Source organism: Desmodus rotundus, chromosome 10, assembly GCF_022682495.2.
Source record: "Desmodus rotundus isolate HL8 chromosome 10, HLdesRot8A.1, whole genome shotgun sequence".
Taxonomy (NCBI): Eukaryota; Metazoa; Chordata; class Mammalia; order Chiroptera; family Phyllostomidae; genus Desmodus; species Desmodus rotundus.
The window spans coordinates 91,566,972-91,591,230 of record NC_071396.1 but is presented as its reverse complement, the minus strand read 5'-3'; the positions used below and the strand labels follow the sequence as shown (position 1 = coordinate 91,591,230).

Below are 24,259 nucleotides of genomic sequence, written 5' to 3'. Positions count from 1 at the left end.
GGATGAGAAAGGTAGAGGACGACACAGGAGGGATAAATGGTGAGAGAAGGAGACTTGACTTGGGGTGATGAACACACAATACAATATACAGATGCTGTATTATAACACTGTATACCTGAAACATAATTTTATTAACCAGTGTCACCCACTGTTAACTCCAATAATAATAAAATAGACAAATATAGATAAATACTCTCAATGGGATGAAGTTCCAGACCCCCCCTAAATAGAGCAAAAACAATCCCTGTCCCCTAAAACTAATCCAGACTAGTCAACTCTGTATTCTAATTCCTGACCCCACGATCAATTCAAAAGACTTGTCCCCTGGGTGTAACCTTCAATCCTTCCCCATTCAGAGGTTCTTCTTTCTCATAAACCCTATTTCCAGTTACCTATGGAAAGGTCTTTTTAGGTTTATAGTGTCAACTCAAGACTACTGCAAACCTTTACATTACAGAATGGTCCTTAAGTTATTTACTTTCTCAATCAACGTCTTTTTTATTATGGCTTATGTTGTTTTCCAGGCTCTAGAGCTACAAAAACTGGGGCCACATTAAATTAACTCTTCCTTCTTTGGAGAGGCAGTATGGTACGATATCTCTGACTTCCTAACTGGTAGCTCTAGGACTATGCCCAACTATGCCCATATCATTTAGTATCTCTATATTTTTTTTCTTATCTAATATGGGAGTATCACATCACTTGACAGTAGGAACATGCCATACTCATGTCTCTGTAACATCATTTCCTGTAAGAAGTATACATGCCAGACCCCTACTATATGTCCCTCACTTTCTCCCCAGACCTACACTTCATACCACCTCGCGTATCTATCATGGTCCAATGTGTGTCCCTCACTGGGGTCAGGAAGTTTTAGTAGTGACTTAATATCTAAGCGGAATTGCCGTTGCCCCTTCTCTGGGAGACCAGCCCCGGGAGACTCTTTGGAGTGCTGCTCACATGGGCTCTTGGCTGCTCTTTTGCAGTTATTTTTACATGTCAATGGGGTGGTTTCATGGGCCTGCAATTTGTGCGGTTATCCAGGGCTCCATGCTCAAAAGGGCCATGACCTTGGTTTAAGGCTCTGCTGTTGCTGTCTTGAAATTCTTAATTTTGAACCAGGGTCACATATCTTCATTTTTCACCTGGCCTACACATTATGTAGCCTGCCCTGCATTGTAACCGTAGCATTTATTCTGCGTTGTATTGTGGTAAGAGCTTTGCGGGAGTCACTGCCATTATAGCCAGATTCTAGGCACCCTGAATCTCCACGGGTCCAATGCCACGTCAGAATCAAGGGCCCTTACCATTTTCAAACATTAAAATAAAGATATTTTAACTATTATCCTCAATTTTAGCATGCTGTTCTTCTACCTTCTACACAGCAGTGCTTCTGGTATCTTACTTGAGCCTTGCTGCAGTAGCACCATGGAGTAAGTCTATGAAATGTTTGGTGAAACTTACATTGAAAAATGCAATTAGAGACATAGACTTAGGAAATCTGATACTGCAGATCCTTTTGATATTGAAGGTATTGTCCCTTATCTGAAATCCCGGAAGAGAAACTGGTTTCAGCTCTCAGTGTTCAGGGAGAGATCTCTGTCACCTGATCCATTAGTGTGTTGTTGTTATTGACCATAGAAGTGGAATAATTGATCGTGTTTCTATTGTAGCCTTGGTTTTCTGAAAGTTCAGAGTCAAGTTTGCAGATGAAATTGTGTTCTCACTTTATCTTGGTTTTGATGTTTTCTACACTTTTCCATATTTGTTCATATTTTTGTTTTATTATATGTATCATTTTGTTATATGTTATACATGTATGTATTATTTTTGTATTTATTGTATGCATTGTTTTATATCTCATTTACATGCCTGTCACTTAAGTGCTCAATAAATACTTGATGAGTTAGGCAGCATTCCATGATTTAATGCATTCCCAAAAGTACACGTGTGTCAAATATTGAAAGACAGATGACAAGTGTATAATGATGGAGATAACTATGTCCTCTTTAAACGAGAAAATATAAAGTCTTAAGTTATATTTTGCCTTTCCAAGTTAATTTTTGACCATATGATATCAGCATTTGTAAAAGCCCTTTGCTCATTTCCATTTCAATTGGACATTTTTAACCAGCTTCAGACATCAGATCAAGGCTGAAGGACCACCTCTCCCCCTCGTTTCTATCTTAGTTAGTACTGTGTATCAATTACAATAAGTGTGTGATATCCACCCTTTAATCACTTTCTTAATGTTCTTGTTTTTTTATACTTCCTTCCTTAAAAACATGCAAACAAAAGCAACGCCGACCACATTGCTCCTCTGACAGAGCCCAGAAATTTAACAGTTGACTGGTATGCAGCTGTAGATGCTCTGCAAAGGCTGAATGTGAATCATGGAAGGTTGTTTAATGGTGACAATACATATCCTTTGGAGGGAGGGTTGTGTTGAGTTTGAGGAGCTGTTTACAAATAATAAATTTAAGAAAAAAATCACATATAGCACATTTTTCAGACTATAAGATGCACTTTCCCCAAAAAATTTGGGAGGAAAATGGGGAGGTGTCTTATAGTCCAAACGTAGCTTACCTGGCTCTCTGAGGAGCTGGGGGGCAGTGGTAAAGCAGGGTGTTTTTTTTTTTTTTTCTTCCTATTTTCCTCCTCTAAAACCCAGGTATGTCTTATGGTCCAGTGCATCTTATACTCTGAAAAATATGGTAATACAAGTTCCTCTCCCGTGCCCTCTTTGCCTTCCTCCTGTAAACTGCTCTTATACTCACTTCTCTGAATCTCCGTGGTTCATTGAGCACTCAATCTCTCTTCCTCTGCTTTATCCTGGTCCACCTGAGTTTCTTCAACCAGGACAGGACCAAACTTAACTTTACCTCTTAGTGTAGCTTACCACTGGGGTGTTAGGTGCATGAGTGACTTTTTTAATTTACTCTTTTTCACTAGGAGGATACATTTGAGGTGGAGATGTGATTTTTGTAGATATGGCAACCTGTACAGACAATGGTGTGTGTGTGTATTGTGCTAGGAAGCTGTTGAAAGGCAGGTTCGACTGTAAAGTTCTAGCACATTGTAAATAGTGAGGCATTTGTATATCTTAGTAGTGTTAGTTGAATGCAATGGGGAGCTGATTCATTTGTTAAGTTTCTGAATACCTGTTCAAAAAACTTACTTTGATAATCAAGAAACTGGGATATGAGATTAACCAAAAATTCTTTATTTGGCTTTAGAATTCAGAGAATTTTCACACTATTTTAATACAAGGAAGCACTCAAAAGGAACTGATCAAGCTGCAGTATTATACTCAAAATAGCTTAGAAAATATTAGAATTGTTTATACTTGTAGGGTTTTCCAGAATGGGTTGGTTTTATAGATATTTTGCTATTTATGGATAGCAAATGGTATCTAGTAATGTTCCTGAAGAATTAACCAACAAATTTCATTTATAGCAGGAAGCAAGTGAAGGAGATATTAACACTCAGTATACATAGAACATAAAGTACAGGGATATTTAATTCACAGGTGAACAAAAATGGAAGCAACATGTTGAGCATGGCATTGTTTTTAGAAAACAATTGCAGTATCATATTATTAAGTTCATACCTAGGTGTAGAGTTTCTGCTCAATTCTCTGGGCCCCACCGGACTACAGTGCATCTTTAAGTTTATGTGTGCGTGTATATGCATATGTATATATGTATACACACTATACAGTACATACATATATAAGTATATACATATATAAGTATATGCATACATATACAGGATTTTGCTGTGTATAATGTGCACCCCTGGTTTGGTGCTAATTCCCATGTATAATTCCTGTTATACATGGGAATTAGTAATATCCATGTATATTATACATCCTTATTTTTCCCTAAAAAATTTGGGCAAAACATGTGCACATTATACACAGCAAAATATATGCTATGAAAAAAGTTGGTATGGATAAGGTCAGCTAAAATGAGGTGTCCCCCCCATTCATTGAGATAACTTAATTATATTTTATTGGTAGAAAGAGTCTCCTATTTGAAAAGTTTAATAATTTCTGATTAAACATATCTGAGAAATACTTCCACATTCATATTTAATGCATCTCTAAGAGGATTTCATGCCTCTTCCCCCAGTGTAAGGTCCTATTCTGCAGGATTTGTACCAGAGATAATAATAGGATTAGTCTGCATTGTATTTTAAAAATTCATCAAAGCATTTCACGTCTGTTTTCTCCTTTGAGCCTTTCTACAGCCCTGTAAGATGGGTTAAGTGTGTGTTCTAATCCCCTTTGACAAAAGAGGAAATTGAGGCGCTGAAGGGTTAGGTGCTTTGTTACAGAGCAAGCTGTAAATAAGTAACAGACCTAGAAGTCATGTACTGTGCCTCCCAGATTTACTGCTTTTGAGCATAATACAGAGTTATGTACCCCTAGATCCACGTGCAAAGCAAAATCCAACAAGGAGCCCTGTAAAATACTAATGCTGGAACCCCGTACCTGGAGACTCCAATTCAGATCAGATGCAAGGCCCAACAAATCTATCTTTAATAGAACACATATGTGACTTTGAGTCTAGTTACCCAATGTGGTTGGACATTCACTCATCCATTTTTCCCATGTTGTTCCCTGTGAATTTTATCTTCATGTATTTTGCCTGTTTTCTTAATACGTTGTTCGAGTGTTTCAAATTTATTAGTTGTTTCTCAGTGACATAGTTATTCCTGGAGTCAACTTTATTGTTTCCTTATTCTGACATAGAAAAAAAGCTACTCTAGCCCAAATTTTAAAAAATTCAAAAATTAAAAAGCTATTTCATTTCTTACAACAAAATAAGATCCATATCTTGAAAATAATTTGTAAATGGATAATAAACATAGTAGATACTTAATATGGCTCATAAATAAATACAGATGAAAGAAATGAGATACTATTTTTTACTCTAAACTTTATGAAAGGTAGAAAAATTTTATGCGATATTTGTGAGATGCAGGGAAACGGACACTTTTATGTAACGTTTGGGAGGAGAGTTATGGGAGCAGTGTTTTTGGTGGTTGAGATTGGCACTATTTCTCAAAAGTAGAAATGCGTATTCTCTTTGATCTAGCAGTAGTACCTCTCAACTGCACATAAATTTGTGCAACAAAGATGTTTAAGAATATACATTGCAACATTGTTTGCAATAGAAATAAATGGAGGATATCTAAATACCTCTTCCTAGGCAACTAGTTAAGTAAATTATGGTACATGCATAAAAGGAATTATACACTCGTGAAAAATAATAATACTTATATATGCTTGTATGGAATGATCTTTAAGGTACATTAGGGCTGTCAAATCTTAGTTAAAAGTAACAATTGTATATATTATGTTCCCATTTGAGTATAAAAATATATAAAGGTATGAAAAGGTATATAATGATATATATGTTGCTGCTTGTGTGTGCAGAGACTATAAGGATGAAGTTATTAACCTTCACACATTTGGTAAGGAAAACTGGAAGTCTGAGATGGAAAGAAAATTAAATTACCTTTATATACTTTGTACCACTTAAGTATCTTGCAGTGTGTATTTTTTATTTTTAATACTCAATAGACTATTAAAAATAATTTTGATGCTTAAGATAACTGGCAAATAAAATGCACTGTAAGTGGTAAAATAAATCTCTCCAGTTTTTGTTAGGTAGCACTTTCATTGTGGTTCCAATCATATACAACTAATGTAACAAAGCCATTTATATTTTTAAAAAATATTACATGTATTTTTATGATGATTCTATAATTTTTATTTGAAAACTAATTATAAGTTTGGGAAACATCACCTAGCAATTTCAGTCCATAACTCTCTAGTCACTCCAAATCAGCCAGGACATTCTGCCTGAGGAATAGTATTTTCAAAATTAGAGACTGTCAGAAAATTAAAGGGCCTCAGGTACTTTTTGGAGATAGAGAAAATTGAGACTGTGTCAATTTGTTTCTCCTATATCAGTGCATTGATTCACATGGCAAAATTTAGGATTAAGTTAAAGTAAAATTTAATACCAATCGATATAGTGAGAGTCAGAGAACAGGAATTGTTCAACCCAGCTTTACGTTAGCTGGCTGTCCATCCATGGCCAAGTTGCCTTTCCTCTCTGGGTTCAAGTTCTGACAACTTTACAATGATTGATTGATTGAACCCAGTGAAACTGTTTGCACCCATTCCATTTCGATTGAAAACGATTTAAAATATTCACACACTAACTCTGCACCTACTCTATATAGACTTGTAAGCATCCCAGTTTTCCCAAATTTCTGGATCTATGTAAATGTTCCTATCCTTCAAAATCAAGCCATGTTAAATCAAACTAATATTTGTTTAGACAATTACCCTGAAAATAATATTTTAGTAGTTCTTATAAATCCTTTGCTGGGTGAAGGATTCACACCTTTGCCTTATAGTTCAAATACAGTTTAAGTTCATGTGAATCTTCCTTTCTTTGGTTATTTATCTCACAAATTGTCCAAGTCACAGTCTGTTCTTATGTTGTTCTTTCATTGTTTAGCACGGCTTGTTCCACAACCAGAGTCTAAATTTTCTATTTCCCATTGCATGAACTTCATTAGCTCCTGTGATTTTAACAATAGATTAAGAATAATAGTGAGTGAAAACAGATATTTCAGACTGAGAGAAACTGTTGAGATTGCAATTCAGATCTAATATTGAATTTTCAGTTGCCAGAAAATTGTAGTTCAGGGAGGATGCAACAGGAAAATCTCATATAGCAGTGTGTCCAAGTTGAGACACTGATACATTGTGGAAGGTTATTCTGTCCTCTGCAGAGAGAGAAGAGGATGGAGGAATGGGCAGAATGTAGAAATAGACTATGACTCCTCTGTTTATGTACCTCAAGGAGACAAATCTAAGAATTCCCAAACATATAAATGGGTCTGTGATTATCCATGATAATAACTTCCTTCGTTCACAAGAATAATCAATAAACTAATTTGTTTCATATTTTCGAGGAAAAGCTTAGTTCTTAGTTTTTTTTAAAGATTTAATTAATTTTTTTTAGAGAAAGGGGAGGGGAAAGAGAAAGAGAGGGAGAGAACTATCAATGTGTGGTTGCCTCTTGTGTGCCCCCTACTGGGGACCTGGCCTTCAACCCAGGCATGTGCCCTGACTGAGAATCAACTGGCGACCATTTGGTTTGCAGTCTGCACTCAATCCACTTTGCTATACCAGCCATGGCAGTTTTTATAGGTTTTAATGTTTGGAGTTTATAAGTGGTAGATTCCTTTTCCTAAAATTAATTCATTAAATAGAAAACTATCAAAAGTATATAATATGTGTATATATATAATCTCCATTACATTAGTATATCTGCTATTTGACATATATCACCAAATCTCTTAAATCTTCTATGATTAAAGCTCAATACTTTCAGCAATTTAAAACATTGTTTTCATAATGGTATATTTAGACCTCATATTGCTTTTCTATATGCAAAGTCTGCAAATACAATTTTAGAAAATTTTAACCTAAACTCTTAGTCTCATAACTTGTCTTCTTCTGACCTATTACTTTATAGGTGTAATGTGTGGGCTTCACTTTCTTCAACTGAATCCCAATTTTGCTCTTTGCCTGCAGGCGGAGTTCACAGCCATGCGGGAGCAGTACATGCGAGGTGGGGAGGGCTTCATAGTCTGCTACTCCGTCACCGACCGCCAGTCATTCCAGGAGGCTGCCAAGTTTAAAGAGCTCATTTTTCAGGTCCGTCACACCTATGAAATTCCTCTGGTGCTGGTGGGTAACAAAATTGACCTGGAACAGTTCCGCCAGGTGAGTGCCAATTTTATCCGTTAGCTTCTGTCTTTTTCCTCCGAGGACATGTAGTACCAAGTATGGCTGCTTTCCAAGGTTCATTTGCAGAATTCCAAGAAGCGACGCACATGTCTTTTCTAAGAAGTCTTTGAGATCCTGTTGTATTTTGTGTTAGCCACCACAATATGTCCACATCACGTGCAACTTTGCAGTGCCCTTACCACCCCCCTGTCAGGAGGCAGTCTGTTTCTCCCATGCTCTTGGATCTGGGCTGGTCCTATGACTTGTTTTGAGCAGTAGAGAGTAGTATAACTTCTAATGTTAAGACTTAAGAGTGAAACAGGTTCTGCCTTTGGCACTTGAAAGACCTGCTGTTAGGATCTAGCCACCATGTAAGGAAGACCAAGTCAACCATTGAAGAGAGCCATGTGTACAAAGTTACATCAGGTCTCACAGCTGTCTCTGTCAAGGCACCACGAATGTGCACAAAGCTAGTTTGCATGTCCCAGTACAAACCACTATCTGACTATAAACTCATAAGACACCCGGGCCAGTCCACATGGAACAGAAAAATCTCCCAGTTGAGCCTGGTCTGGATTTCTGATGCACAGGATCCTGGGCAAATTACATGGAATTGTTTAATAAACCCTTTTGCTAAGGTAAGATTCTTCACTACAGCAATTAGTTTTCTCCTACATTAATTTTTTATATATATTTGGATTTTTCTATCTAATACATTTTAAGTTTTCTTAAAGTGAAAAGTTCTCATATGGAGCTAATGTTTATGAATTCATGCTTAACACAGACATATTGCTATGATTTCGTGCAATGCATTTTCGTGATGACTTTTTTGTGTGTGTATTTTACTTGGAAGCCTAAGCATCTTAAAGTGGTGGCTGTTTTTTAGGAGCTATAATATTTGTCCCCTCTGCATCTGCTCTTCTGTCTTGCTTTATTGTTTATCTTTCTCCAAAGCAATTTTTAGTGTAATGTGGTTATATTACTATGAGAGAGAAATTCAAGCTTTTCTCACTAGCTAAATATGAATCTATTCTCAGACACTTGACAGAAAGCAGAGAAGTGTAGGTCTAGTGCTGAAAACTTCACATGCTCCTCTGGAGAGTGGGTGTGCTTCACTATTTCTTTAGCACTTTGGGAGTGGCATGAGGGAGCACCCTGAGATAGAAGTGTACCATCAATGACGACAGGACCACCATTACTGCACTTCCCAGAATTCCTAGAGAATATAAACCTTTAATTGGATGTCAGTCAAAAGAGCTATAAGTGAAAGAGAAAGCAGGTGAATTTGAGAACATAAGAAAATCTTCAGGCAAAAGGTAGATTCTCTCTAGAATGATCTTCATTATTCCAACACTGGCTGACATGGACTTTTGCCTCTATCCCCTGGCCCTGCTCCTGCTTTCCTGGGCTCAGTAGTGGTCCTTTGCATATCCCAAAGGGATATCCAATAGCACCTCTACCTCAGCTGGAACTGGATTTTAGCAGTGATATGAATCACCAGTATCACAAATGTCCCCGAAGTAAGTACTGTATTTTTTGGACTATAAGACTCACCTTTCCCAAAAAAATTTGGGAGGAAAATGAGGGTGTATCTTATAGTCCAAATGTAGCTTACCTGGCTTGCTGAGGGTTGGGGGGAAGGCGATGGTGGAGTGGGGTCACAGGAGGCAGGAGCAGGGTCACCACTGCAGGAAGCTGGCAGTGACAGGAGTGGGGTGATGCTGCGGGCCCTGGGCTGGGAAGAGGGGGTGTCCTGGTGGTGTGAAGAAAGGGGGGCAGGAGCAGAGTCCCTGCTATGGCATACTATAGTGCTAGGGAGGAGGGTACAGATGGTGCAGGCATGTTAGGAGAAGAAAGACTGCGGCACCCATACGTATCTCCATCACGTGATGGGTTGTCCCCCATTAACATTAACATAGGCAAATTCCACTGCAGGGTCACCTGTCAATGTGGCCCTGCAGCTGTTGCAAAACTACAGCTCCCATCATGCTTGGACAGATTGGGATGATGGGAGCTGTAATTTGGCAACAACTGCGGAGCCACACAGGTTGTGCAAAACTGCTGTCCCCATACAAGAGTGTTGCACAACCTGTGGCTCTCCAGCAGCAGATCCCCCATAACAGTGCATCATCCACTGATGTTCAGCTACAGTGCCCCCATAATTATGAAGGACACAGTGCTGATAGTTCTGCCATTACTGTATTTTGTTGTAGAAAGATATGATAGTGTACTGTAGTCTCCTGCTGAATCTACCGTAATTGTAGAAAGATGTCAAAGCAGAAAAGGATTTCATATAGGTAAAATCCCTTTTAAACTGGAGGTAGTGAAGTACGCTAAAGAACATGAGAACAGAGCAGCGGAGAGACACTTTGGGCCACCTCCAACCAAAAAAATGATACAGGAATGGAGGAAACAGGAGGATCAACTGCAAAAAATGGACAAAATGAAACAATGTTTCGTGGGCATGCTGCAGAATGGCCACAGTTAGAAGTGGACATGAAAGTGGATCACGCGTCACAGGAACAATGGCTTTTCAGTATCTACAAAAATGATCGTATATGAAGCCAAACATCTGGCTGCAGAGAAAGGCATTGAAGACTTCACTGGATCACCATCATGGTGCCACAGATTTATGAAGAGATGTGGCCTTGCTGTGCGCACCAAAACTAGGATTGCACAAAAGTTTCCTATACAGTATGAATCTAAGATTGCGTCTTTTCACAAATTTGTACTGGATGCAAGAAAGAAAAATGGATTTGAAATAAACCAGATGGGAACATGGATGGAGTCCTGTTAACCTTTGATGTTCCATCAAACAAGACTGTTGATGTGAAAGGTGCCAAAACCATAACCATGAAAACCTCATGGCAGCCAGTTAAGGATGAAACCGTTGTGAGGTCCTTCAAAAAATGTGGCATCAGCAATGCCTTAGACGGCTCTGAAGATGTTCCTCTGTGAACAGAGTGAAGACAGTGATACTAGTGATTCTGAGGAACTGACTGTGGACTTCATACATGTGGACAGTAGGGACGAGGAGTTCTTGGGGTTCCTGATGATTAGAGGAGTTTCCGTACTTAAAGCTTAAAGTCAGTAACAATGGTTGTTGATGCTGCTGTTGAGTTCTGGTTACATTTACATTGGTGAAATATTATGTTATTTATGTTATTAAATATTTTAGCACATTTTTTGCTTCAAACTTTTTTTCTTAGTTTCCTCCTCTAAAACCTAAGTATGTCTTATGGTCTGAAAAATACAGTACCCATAACAACATTAAGCTGAGTAATTCTGCAGATTTGACAGACTTCCTTTTAGGTAAAAGCAAGTAAACAAGATAGTCACAGAAGGTGCAATAACCATGAAAACTCAAATTACAATCTTTTAAAAAATGTTCATGTACCCAAGTCTCCGATAATGAAGTGTTGATACGCAAATATGGCTTCTGGCTGTGGTGTTTGTAATGGAAATAATTATTCTTGTAATTGTAGACTGGTTTTCATTTTCAAAATGCTTTCAATTCACACTTTATTTTAATCCTAGAACTGCCCTGTGTAGTTTTAAGACAAGCATATGATGGATGATATTTGAGAACTGAATATATTGATAGAAATTGACTTTGAGAAACTATTGCTGTTTGTAACATAATTAAGACTACAACCCGGATAATGTGTATTTCTTTTATTACATCGGTATTTAAAGGTTAGGTCTTGGTTTGGTTTTTTTTTTCATCTAAAAACAAAACACAAAGATGCTGACACTTCCATTATCTATAGCTCAAAGGCAGTTTGTGAAGATTCATTCCGAGAGTAACAATGTTAAACTCTCAAAAGGCTGGAGGAAGTCAGGCTGGCGCTTTGGTTTAGTGCTGGGAACCCGAGAAGTAGGGTCCTCACTCGGCAGCTCTTCTTCCTCATCGGTCTACATCAAGACAGGTTGAAAGGAAGCTATTTATTTTTTACCATGTTTGCTTGATCGAGTAGGTAGGGGCTGCTTTCTTAGTGCATTTTGGTGAATCCTTGGTCCCTTTCTACCAGTAAAAGGAAATGAGTTTTTAGTGCCTGCTATTTTTATTATAATCATTTGCTGATTTGAGCTAAAGTACTGAAGGAGAACGGCAGTTACATTGATACAGATGATGTTGGTGATGCATTTAGTATTTGAATAACTCAGGGCCAGGCACTTACCACACATCGTTGTATTTATTCTTCACCATAGCACATGCATAGCCTCCTATATGGTACCTGAAATCAACCGAGTCCTTAATATACCCAGTGACTTGCTCAAGGCCACACAGCCAGTTAGAGTTGAGAGGCAATATCCAGGGTGTTCTGATTTGAAAGGCTCACTGTGTTAAACTGTTGACTTGCAAACCACTGTTCTTTTTCATAAATTAGTTTTAATTTTACCAGCTTTAGAATCTTACCATGTTCCTCAGAGAATGGGACAGAAACAATTGCATTTTATTGGCAAGTTGAAGCAGGAGCGATCAGAATGATAACTCTGGATGTGGAATGGGGAACTCCAAGACCTGGACAAGCCAGTAATAGCCAGAAGTTAGGGGGAAGAATGTGAGGAAAAGTAAGAGTAAAGACATGAGGTTCAATACTAGTGAAAAGCACTGTTCTAATCAGGTAAACAATGAGTCCAGAGTCCACCCAGACTATTGTAATGTCTTTTTTTGAAGTCCCAGACAACACGAGCTCCCTGAGCTTCCACGGTCTTTGTCCCTACTTATCATGCCTTCTGCAGTCACACTGGGGAGTGGAAGGGCTAATTCCTGTTTTTGTTTTTGCAAAACCCTGGCCAACTGTGCAAGTGAAAATGGTGCTATGAGTGGAACGAGTTCCAGGGATTCGAGGGGTAGATTAGCGAGGTTTTACATCAGGCGCAGACCACAAACTGTTTTATCCTGAAGACAGACCATGGCAAACTGCTCAGCGCTGACAGTCTAATTGCAGCTTAATACTCAGCTTGAAGCCTTGAAAGCCCGATTAACTCTTCAAATGCTGGCTTAGGATTGTGAAAGACCCTTTGTGTATTCTTCAATGAGATATCTAAGGAAAATATTCCATTACTGTACTGCAAGGGGCATGTGGAAGCTGGGCAGATTAAGAATCACTATATTAAGAAAAATTACGTCTATTTAGACTTATATCAAGCATCTACTTATCTTTGCAGAGAGATGGTAGCTTTGCAAGGTAAGTGAATGAGTAAGCCAGTCTTTGTCCTCAAGGACTTTTCCATTCTCCGAAGAGATCTATACATGTGAGGTACACAGAAAACCATATTAAACAATAAAACTAAATGTTGAACAATAGGGCATCGTGCATTAAGTTCAATTCTTGTTGAGAATTAGGACTGAAAATGCAGGCAGCATTTCTGAGGAATGAGGTTGCCAAATGGAGAAGCATCCTGACCAGGTAGGAGGGTTCAGTGAGTGATGACAGTGTGTTTAGACAGGACCAGCAAGAGTAAATCTAGAGAGCAGGAAATGAATTGTGGGGTTGTGAGTGTGTGCGTAAGGCATGAATGCCGGGGGGAGGGGAGGCAGGGGACAAGACCAGCCTGCCCAGTATACACACATTAAGCATCCTCAGAGTAATTTCATAGACAGGCCAGCTTTGAAGACATAATCAAACACAAAACATAAGTAGGTACAGGACTGTGTTGGATATACTGTAATACAATGATTAATTGTAAATACTAATCAAATTTTAAAGAGTGGCACATCAGTCATATTTCATCATCAGTACATTAGATAATCCATATAAACACATTTTTCAAATGATAGTTTATTTTTTAATGGGAAAAGAAAGGTTTGGTAATTTACCCAATATTTGGGGGATAAACACTGAAATGCCAATTATTTAGCTCTTTTTTTCCTTTTCATAAGATTTTTATATGCTATCTCATTTCATTAAAATGCAACGGTATTCCAATTAAGACAGAAAACAAAGCAAAATGCAGCTTAGAGATTTATGTAATTTATCTAAACTGATGGGTTGTGGAACTAGAATCTGAATCCAAATCAGTTTTCTGACACTTTTTTTTTGCTAACATTTTTCATTCGATATAATTACCAAATATGTAATAATTGTTCAGTGGGTAGCAGGTATTCTTTTAGAACTCTGGTTGTTAGGAGTGAACATGACATAAAATCTTATCTGTAAGAACATGAACTTATAGCAGCAGAAACAGATAGTGAACAATCTGTGTGTGTATCCCAACTGCACACTGCAAAAACTGGCTCTCTGAATAACACATAGAAATGCATCCATCCATCCATAATATGTATGTGTAATATATACAGACACACATATGTGTGAAGAGAAATTATTTCAAACATCTGAGCCTGTTGTGGCATGAATGCAATTTTATATAGGCTAGCTGTTCGGGTAAGGCAACAACAGAAGGAGGGAAACCAATGACGAGCCTTGGTCTTCAGGGTGAGGATGGTAGCGGGTGAAAGCAACGGCACTAACTATCAGGTTCCATACTCATGCAGCATGTGACTGGATGACAGGTGACAAAATGACACTGAGATGTGGAGACCTTTCACGTAGGGACAAAATCTGCTATGCCACTCAGTGGTGCTTGGGTCATCACTGCCTCATCGTACAACTCAGTGGGCGTCTATGATGGACTTCTCAAGACATAGTTAAGAAATATATTTAGCAAATATATTTTAGAAAGTGATAAAGCATATGGTCAAAAGAATCAGATAATCCTGAGTCTGAATCTTTAATGAGACAACTTCTGTATCCTTGTATAAATTAGTGACAGATACAAGATGTAAGCCCAATTTTTCCTTCAAAGAAGCACTTCCTGTCTAGCACAGAGCTAGCTGGTCTAGTCAGTAGGCCTTTTCCAGCTGTCAGATGCTTTGGGTGCAGAGTCCCCATGCCTTAGGTTAGTGATTTCAACCTTCTTCATCTCATGGCACACACAAACTAATTACTCAGATTATGTGGCAGACCAAAAAATATTTTATATTTATCTGACAAAAAATAGGTATAATTTTTACTCAGTCACACCAGACGGCTATTGTGTTGGCTGTTACTTTTTATTTGACAATCAAAGGAAAAAGAGCTCAGTGCCTTTGACTAAATAGTCAGGTATTGCATGTTTTAAACCTTCTTGCAGCCCACTGATTGAAAATTGCTGCTTTAAGTCATACCCTTCCTGGGGACAGTCATTTTCACAAAGGTGCAACAGTACAACAGTGTGACAGTCTTTGGTGTAAGGACTATACAAAATCAATTTTGAAATTATTTTCCTAATTTCCAACTATAAAATGTGCAATAGCAATTCTGAAGTAACTGAATTCTGAACAATGGGGTTTTGGACAAATCAGTGCTTTTCTTCTCTTTCATTAGTCCATGAACTTAATTAAGCTAAATATGTGGAGACAGATGAGAAACACATAAAAAATTATTGGCCATTCCAGAAGAGATATGCTAATTTTTCCACGTATGGTCAAACTCACCTTAGATGATACCTGTGGTTCTCAAAGTATGTTCCCCCAAACTGGAAGTATTAATCGCACCTGGAAATCTTGTTTGAAATAAATTCTCAGGCCTCATCTTTATTCTACTAAATTGGAAACCCAGGGGGGAGGGCACAGCCATCTATTTTAACAAATCCTTTGATTCTGAAGCAGGCCCAAGTTAGAGGACCACTGGGCTGAAATACCAATACAAGGACATGAAGGGTCATTTTGTCCTTTAGGCCCTAGGTCCTACAAGCATTTCAAAGGTCTTAAATATTTATGATTTAAAAGAAAAAAATTGCACACACATTTTTAAAAATAATAATTTTAGAAATAAAAATTAATGCTTATATAAAACAAGTGATGAAAATATTACAGATTTCCAGGAAAATGTCACAAAAAATCGAAACTCCACTGTGTATGAGTATATCGTGCACCCACAACTGAAATGCCTTCCATCCAGCAGCTAGGTGTTCCCTAGGAACAAAGGTTGTGTTTGCTCATTTTGAACTGACATTGTAATTGCTTGCTTCTGGTTTGACTCTCAGTTTGGTTTAGTGTCTTCCCTTTACATATGAATTTTATAACTTTATCTACAAAGAAACTCAAGATTTTTTATAGAAATTTACTAAGTCTATCAGCTAATTTATGATGAATTAATATCGTCACTGTGTTGAGTTTTCCAACCCATAAATATGATATGCTTCTCCAAGTATTTTTTGATATCTTCACCAGCATTTTGTAATTTTCATCATGCAGATACTATAAGGGTAAGATTCATACCTAAGTATGATGTTTAATTTGGAGTGATTTCAAATGGTATTATTTCTGTTTTCAAATGTTCCTTGTCAGTATATTGAAAAGCAACTGATTTCTGTGTACTAATATGGTATCCTACAACCTCACTGAACTTACTAGTTCTCAGAGTATTTCGTCAGAGTTCTTGGGGTTTTCTATGTAAACAACCTTGCCATTTACAAATAGAGACAGTTTTATTTCCTTCTTTCTAGACTGCATGCTTTTCTTTCCCTTTCTTGCCGTGTTGCAGTGGCAAGAACTTCCAGGTCCATGTAAGATAGTATAAGGAAAATAAACATCCTTCCATTGAATTCGGTCTTACAGGGAAAGCATGCAGTCTTTCACCATGATAACTTTAGCTACAGGATTTTTGTAGGTGCTATAAAACTATGATCGATGATTTGTTCATGTTTTCTTATAAATTTATTAGTTTTTAACATATATGATTTTGTTATGAGCAATGAGTAGATGATTGTTGAATCTTCTACATTGTTAAATTTTCTATTTTTATGTCCTTTACCTTGTTTTATTGCTTTATGCCTCATATTCTATTAGTATGCCTTTTTTAGTAATCTTCTCTATTTCTTTATCTTCTCTATTGTCCTTTAAATTGTTATCTCGTAAATAGCATTTAAAAATTTTTAATTTTAAATCTAATTTTAAAGGCTCATTTAAGGACAATGTTAATAATTTGCATATTTTATTATTACTGACACACTGAGATTTAATGTATTTTTATGGTATTTTTCTTTGTTTCTCTCTTAATGCATTCCTGTTTTTACTTAACAATTCTTTGTTCTTTTTCTTATCCCTCATATTGCTTGGGAATTATAGTTTACATTTCTATGTTGTTCAATATTTCACATTTTTTTATTTTGTCCTAAGAGTTGAAATTATTAGGTATCCTTATTACCTTGTCAAAGCATTAACATACTCCAATTGCCCTACAAATTTTCCTACTGCCACCTTCCATTTAGTTGTCATTTACAATCCTACTCCTATGTCTTAAAATTTTGAAATAATGACTATGTTAGAGTATCTATAAATTATTATGAAGTATATACTAATAAAATGCACATCAATAAACTCTACATTCAACTTAAGAATCAAAACATTAATAAAACTGAAGCTCCCCATGGGCTTCTCTGTAATTGCCCTTCCCTGCCCGTCTCTTCTAAATTTATATTTATATTCACAATACTTTGCTTTAATTTAGACTCTGACTATGTGTCAGTACTAATCATCATGATGACACATTTATGCACATTTTATAGGCAAGTAAACAAAGGCCAGTGTTTCTTAAGGGTCCCTTTACATTCTTAAATTATTCAACACCGTCCACTCAAGGAGCTTCTGTTGATCTGAGCCAGATCTATTGATATTTGCCATATTAAAATTAAAACAGAACGTTTAAATTTATTGTTATTTATGTCATTTAAATTAACGATAGTAAACTAATTACAAATGAATATCAACAAGATTTTTTAAGTGAAAACAACTTATCCCCCCCAAAATTAATTATAGTAAACTGATTACACATTAACATCAACAACAGTTTTTTTTTTTTTTTTTTTTTTAATGAAAACAATCTATACTCCCCACCCCCAATTAGTGACATTGTTCTATATGTTTGCAAGTCTCCTTAGCGTCTGGCCTAGAAGCAGACAACTGGATTCCCATTTCTGCTTCTTTATGCAGTCTGCAGTTAAACCTGTTTTGGTTAGGGTACATGAATGGAATTCAAGCTCAGAAAAGTGAAGATAGATATTTCTGTAGCTCTTCCAGATAGTTGCGGATATTCTCCTTTGACAATACAGGAAAAGTCAAGAAAGGGAATTTTCTTAAAAATTAGTTGCTGTGTGGACTTCACAGCCATGTCCAGTACTCTCCTACCTTAAAATTCATTGGCTTACTTTGCATTTTTAATGGACCTTTTGCCAAAGCATGCTGGGTTTTGTAGCATCATGCAGAGAGCTTTTGGAAAACACTCACTAACTTATACAGATCTTCCAAATGGTTGTGTGTTTGAGTATACAATATGCAAACGTCAGATTTTTTCATTTTTCTGTCAATCTTATTTGAAAAGTGTTTTAGTAGTGCAAAGTTGTTAAACCCATGGTAGAGGGCACAAGTTTTCCAAAATTCTAATTTTTTGTTTGAAAGCTCAAATTTTATTACTTGCCACAAATACTGTCCATTGTTCTCCTTGAAATGGAAGTTCCATTTCCTTAATTGTGCAGGGAATATATGCCTCTTCAAGTCTGATAACTATGGTTTATCTCTTAATTACGCTTTCAAGCCATAAGAGCATTCCATGAAAACGTGGCTAGTTCATCCCATAACTCAAACAACTATGTAAGGGTTTTAACCGGAGACAGCCATTGTGCATTAAATTGAGCAGCCGAAGTGCTTTATTCATACTTTTCAGTACGCAAAATGTTAAAAAGATGCACTCAAGGGCCAATATTTAATGACATTAACAATGTTTACTGCTTCATTAAGTGTCTTCTTAAAGTGCCATTCTTGATCATGCGAGCATGTGGCAGCAAAGAGTACGATGGTGTTAGTTCGCTTTGGTGCCAGTGCCCTGACTCGTGCTAAAGCAGCAGCCGTCTTACCCGATATTGTTCGTGCGGCATCAGTACAGACGCCAGCATATAAAAAGGCACGTAAACTGTTAGCAGTGTATGAAAGCAGTTTTGTTTGACCTCATGATCTGCTGAGAAAGTCTTCGGAATGCTCGGAGTTCTGTTTCATATTTGCGGATCATCATTCCAGATAAACTCTCCTTACTTTGTGATGCCATCCCTTGCTACCTTTCGTGTGATTTAATTTCATAATTTCTTTCCTTTCACTTACCTCGTCATCCTTCTCTTTCTTGTCCAGCCCCTCTGCCTCAGCTTACAAAGCTGAGTCTCTGTCATCCCCACATATTTGTTATTGAAATACAATCCACATTAATAAAATATTTATCCTTTTAAGGAAGCCTGTCATAGAAGTGTAAAGCAGGGAGATGATGCTGTGGTATTAGATCTGGCCAATACCATCAGAGAAAACTCTTTCACTAAAAAGTATTTGCCAGGTGTGCTTTTTTAGGTTTTTTTTTTCCTTACTGAAAACTACTGTATGATGAGACCTTGCATTGCTAACCTAGCCCATCCTAAAATTAATTTATATCTAGGGATTAGCTTAATTTTGATAGGGGCTTGTGTCTTCCTCTGTCTTGGCATGGGCTGACCTTGCTCATTTAAATCTTGACTCGAAGGTAGGTGCTGTGAAAAATCCCAGAGGTACCATTTTAACTTTAAAACCCATGAAGTGATTGTACGTTGCATGTCACATATGAGGTATTGTAATAATATTACACCTAAGAGAAGCAAAAATTTCCCCTAAATTATAAAGCATTAAACTATATAGACTAAACTGTACCTCATTAAAAATAAATTATGTTAAGTATCTTAATCAAGATTAATTAAGACAATATATACTCTGTAAGTAGTAATTGATTATTAAATATTGCTGGGATTTAGTTACTAATTTACTTAATTAGTTTCTGACTTTTAATTTCATTAATTGTTTTGAAATTGTATAGTTTCATAGTCATTGGTCTAACTTGCTTAATTTAATAATAGAAGGGTGGGCAAAAGTAGGTTTACAGTTCTGAGTACATGAAACACAATTTATTCTTGTATTATTATTTATTAATTATTGTATTTTCCATATGAACAATGGTAGGCCTACTTTTGCCCACCCCTGTGTATGGGATTACATGTAAAACAATTTGGAGGAAGTATGTACTATTACTAAGAATTTTTAAAATTGTAAACTGTTAAATGATTCCACATATTTCATATTTTAATGACTTAAAGAAAGTAATCTAGATGTATTAAGGGAGCGCCGAATCTCTCTGAGATAATGCTTTTTTTTGGATATATACCTGTAAGAGGGATTGCTGGATCATATGATAGTTCTATTTTTAATTTCTTGAGGATCCTCCATGTTCCCCACAGTGTCTGTACCAGTTTCTATTTCTACCAAAAGTGTCCCCATGTCCCTTTTTCTCCACACCCTTAGCAGCATTTGTCATACCTTGTCTTTTTGAGAATAGGCTTTCTAACAGGTGTGCTGTGATATCTCACTGTGGTTTTGATTTGCATTTTCCTGATGATGAGTCATGGGTACATTTTCAAGTACCTAATGGCCATTTCTATGCTTCTTTGTAAAAATGTCTACTGTGGTCCTTTGCATACTTTTAAATTGGGTTACTTGTTCTTTTTTTCTTTTGCTATTAATAGGTATGTTTGGAATTATCCCTTGTTGGATGTATGGTTTGCAAGCCTTTTCATTTTGTTGACAGTGTCTTTTGCTAGAGAGACACTTTTTTATTTTGATGTAGTCCTAGTTGCTTAGTTTTGTTTTTACTGATTTTATTTTTGGTGTCAAACTTATTGTAAAAAAATAATGCCAAGACCAATGTCAAGAAGTTTACTCATTTACTCCCTACCTTTTTCTGTAGTTTTATGGTTTTAGGTCTTATATTCAACTCTTTAATCTGTTTGAATTGACTCTTTTTGTGTGATGTACCATAAAGATTCATTTTTATTCCTTTGCATTGGGTTTTTTCCCAGGGCCATTTATTAAAGACACTTTCCTTTTTCCATTATATCTTCTTGGATTTTTTTGTTGAAAATTAATCGACCACAAATGCCTTCTTACAAATGATCCACAAAAACACTTCTTTAAAAAGCTAAAACAGTAACAGTCAATCTAAAGTCTGTCTTTGATTACCTTACACTGTATGTACCCGCCCCATTCCCCACTATTTAGTTCCCATCCCAGAAAAAAACATTTATCAGTTTGTTGTGTTCCTTTCTAGACCTTCTTGTATACCTTTCCATGCTTTACCAGGTACCCATTGCTATGCAAATTGTTTCTCCCAATCTACCTTGTGACTGAGAAATCTCTTAATGTCAATTAATAGAGATCTCAGACTTTGCAATTGATAGAAGGGGTAGTGAGACTTACTAAAAAGTCAATAGCACTCCTATGCTAATGCAACTCTTTAGTGAAAGTCCTGGACTAGAATCCAGGTTTCTTGAATTTTAGGTTAAAGCCCTTCACCTTTCCCAGGTACTCAATCAGAAGAGCCTAATCTCGTTACCCCAGAGTGGCCGTTTTACTTTGGTGTTATAAACAGTGTTACTTTAATGGCGAACTCCGGGCCCAGATATCCTTCTGTCCTCCAAATGATTCGAATTTGGAGACTGACGGATGTAAGTATATTTTTGACCAGAATTCAACTAGAACTCCTAAGTTTATAATGTGGAGGAAAATGTTCCATTTTGAGGAATTAGGGTTTAATAGCCAGAATCTAAAGTACCTGTTTATTGTACTTTATTTCAGAAAATAGGGAAAATTTTTAATTGATGTGAAGTCCTTAACTGGTAACCATTGCAAACAATGCAAAGGGCATAATGGAGGGTCTAAATATTCTGAAATAAGGTAACATAGTTATGGCTGAAAAAAGAATCACCATCAAGATTGAAGTGTGGAGAAAATGTTTAGGAAGTTTCCCATTCGTATCCTCCATCTGATTGCATGAGATTAAAATGCCAAAGCTTAATTCCCCATGGTAAACTCTCTGCACATTTCCTCATTGAGGATAAGAGGGAAGCTCTCTCTCTTTATCCCTGTACTTATACTTGAGGCTTCTCTTCTCAAAGTAGAATATTCATAACCTGAGAATAGACTGAACAAACACCTGTGTTTGTTGTCATGCTAGCTACCTGGAGTGGTGAAATCAGAAGTTAGTTCATCCTTTGCTAGAAAACTGCTGCTTTTCACAGAGCAATTTTGATTAGTGCCTGAACATTTTCACATAAAACTGCTTTCTAAAAACTGTTCACAACGGTCTCTATGTGCAGAAAACTCTCACCTTCCAATAAGTGTGATTGCCTTATCACACAGTATCATTTGTTCCACATAAAACACTGCAATTTTATATAAATGATTATAATGGCAAATTGTCTTAATTTTTACTATGCAAGGCTGCCTACCTTTAGCTCCTCTGTAGAGTTGATTTCATAGCCTATTATTTACCAGTTTCAGAAATATACCAAGATGTATTTCATTTATTATCACAATTCAGCTCATATGCTGATTGAACTATTTTATCAGTATTTTCAAAACATGTTTACTTTTAATGTGGTTCAGCTAATACCATACTGTTCTTAACTTACTACTTCAGGAAGCAGTGAAATTCTCTCATGATATTATATGCCAATTATATCTTCGCTGGAGATCGAAACCTTTCCATGTGTCTTGCTGATGTTGAGGTTCCCATTGTTTTTCTGTTGATTTCTGCTGAAATTTGGGCTCCACAAAACTCATAGTCTATGACATCAATGTCTTTTTGATAGAGAATGTTTTTATTTTGCCAATGACCTTACAGAGGACTCACTGCTTTGACTATGGCAACGCCTCTTCTTTCCCCCATTTTCATGTGTCTTTGACACCACAGGGTACCTAGGGATGTGACAGGAGTGACATGCGGCTGCAAGGGCTCGGCTACGCTGTGGGTTTTTACTGAAGGCCTTCAGCCTTGTGACATAGACAAAGAGCTCTAATCACGCTTGCTGTCCTGAACACAGCTCACAATCTCTCACTCAGTGAATCAGTCACTAATATTTGATCTTTTTGATGCAAAACTTTCTTAGAGATTAATCCTATTGTTCATTCACATTTCAGTGACAATTGCTTTAATCTGATGAGCTAAAACACTTTCATACCTATTAGTTTTGATGGAGAGCAAAAAATCAAAGAGGAATAAAAATTAAAGTTACACCAGCCCATGATACAATAGAGACAATAGATCTTTCTAGCTTTGACTCCCTCTCTCTTCCATCTTCATTAAAGATATTTGCAAATTCCCTACTAGCAATGACATAAAAACCCATTTCAAAGGCAGTGTTTCATTTCTAATATGGCTCATTTCTTAATATGACCAACTCCATGATTTTAAGATCCTACAATCAGAGTTAGGTTTAAAGACCATGGTGAAAATTTGAGGTCTCTAAAGTGCCTTGGGTTTTGGATTTTAGGTAAATATAACAATATTCAATAAAGTCCACCGTGCTGTAGTAAGATTTGTCTTAAAGCCTAATGGAGCTTGCAGTAGTAAGCAGAGTTAATCAGTGTGAGTTACCACACCTGAACAAACCCAACCTAGACCACTCTGAGAACGGACCATCCAGAGAACAGCTAACACAGCACTGTGAAGTCAGTATGCAAACTCACTCCCAGGCAAAGCAGAATAAGATAATATTCTTGTAAGACAAGAGGATTGCAGGTAATTTTATTTAGTCATTTTTATCTCAAGGAAAAATAGATACTGTTAGTCTCCTCATAAGCATTTTATCGCCAATGCATATTTCACACCCATAATTCCAGTTGCTTTGTTTTCCAAACAGCTTTGGTGTTTTCTCAATTGCATTTTCAAATGTGTTTTGTTTATATTTGACACACTGCAGACTCGGAACAGTTAAGGTTCAGGCAGCACAGTGGCGGATCATATTTAACATGAGCAAGACCATTTAGGAATGCAGATCTCAGCTTCTTCAGCTGCATTATTTCTCTGAAGCAGCAAGGGGCTCTGAAAACAGATTTTCTTTTTAAATAGCTTAAGCATATGTATAATTCAATGGGCTCCAATTAAGCTAGCATTAAAATATATTCATTTATGTGTTAATTTAATCATTAGTCCAGCCCAGGCCTATATTTTATAAAGTATTCACTTCAGCTGGGAAAAGGTGGCCTTCACATATGAAAGTGTTTTTTAACAATGCAAGGTGGAATAAACAGTAGTTCCCTTATCTGCAGGGGATATGTTCTAAGACCCCCATTGGACGCCTGAAACTGCAGATAGTCCTGAACCCCATCGTACAGGTACATACCTTTTCACTGGAAAGAGGCACTTAACAGCTCCTCTTTAGTGTACCCAGACCACCAGCATTGCTGGTCTTGAACTTTATTAGTTCAATAAGGTTACCTGCACACAAGCACTGCCTTACCATAACATTCGATCTGGTAACTGAGTTGGCTGCAAAGTGACTAATGGGTGGCTAGCAGAAACAGCATGGATACGTTGGGAAAAGGGG

General features: G+C 36.9%; 1 protein-coding gene across 2 annotated transcripts in view; it reads left to right on the top strand.

The window, feature by feature from the left end:
* The window catches only part of RIT2 (Ras like without CAAX 2), a 284,937-nt gene that overhangs the window by 135,159 nt on the left and 125,519 nt on the right, over positions 1-24,259 (top strand). For both annotated transcript variants that reach the window (XM_053912975.1, XM_024580414.3), the window contains exon 4: positions 7,625-7,816. In XM_053912975.1, the coding sequence (XP_053768950.1) occupies positions 7,625-7,816 (192 nt within the window). The remainder of the gene's footprint in view (positions 1-7,624; positions 7,817-24,259) is intronic.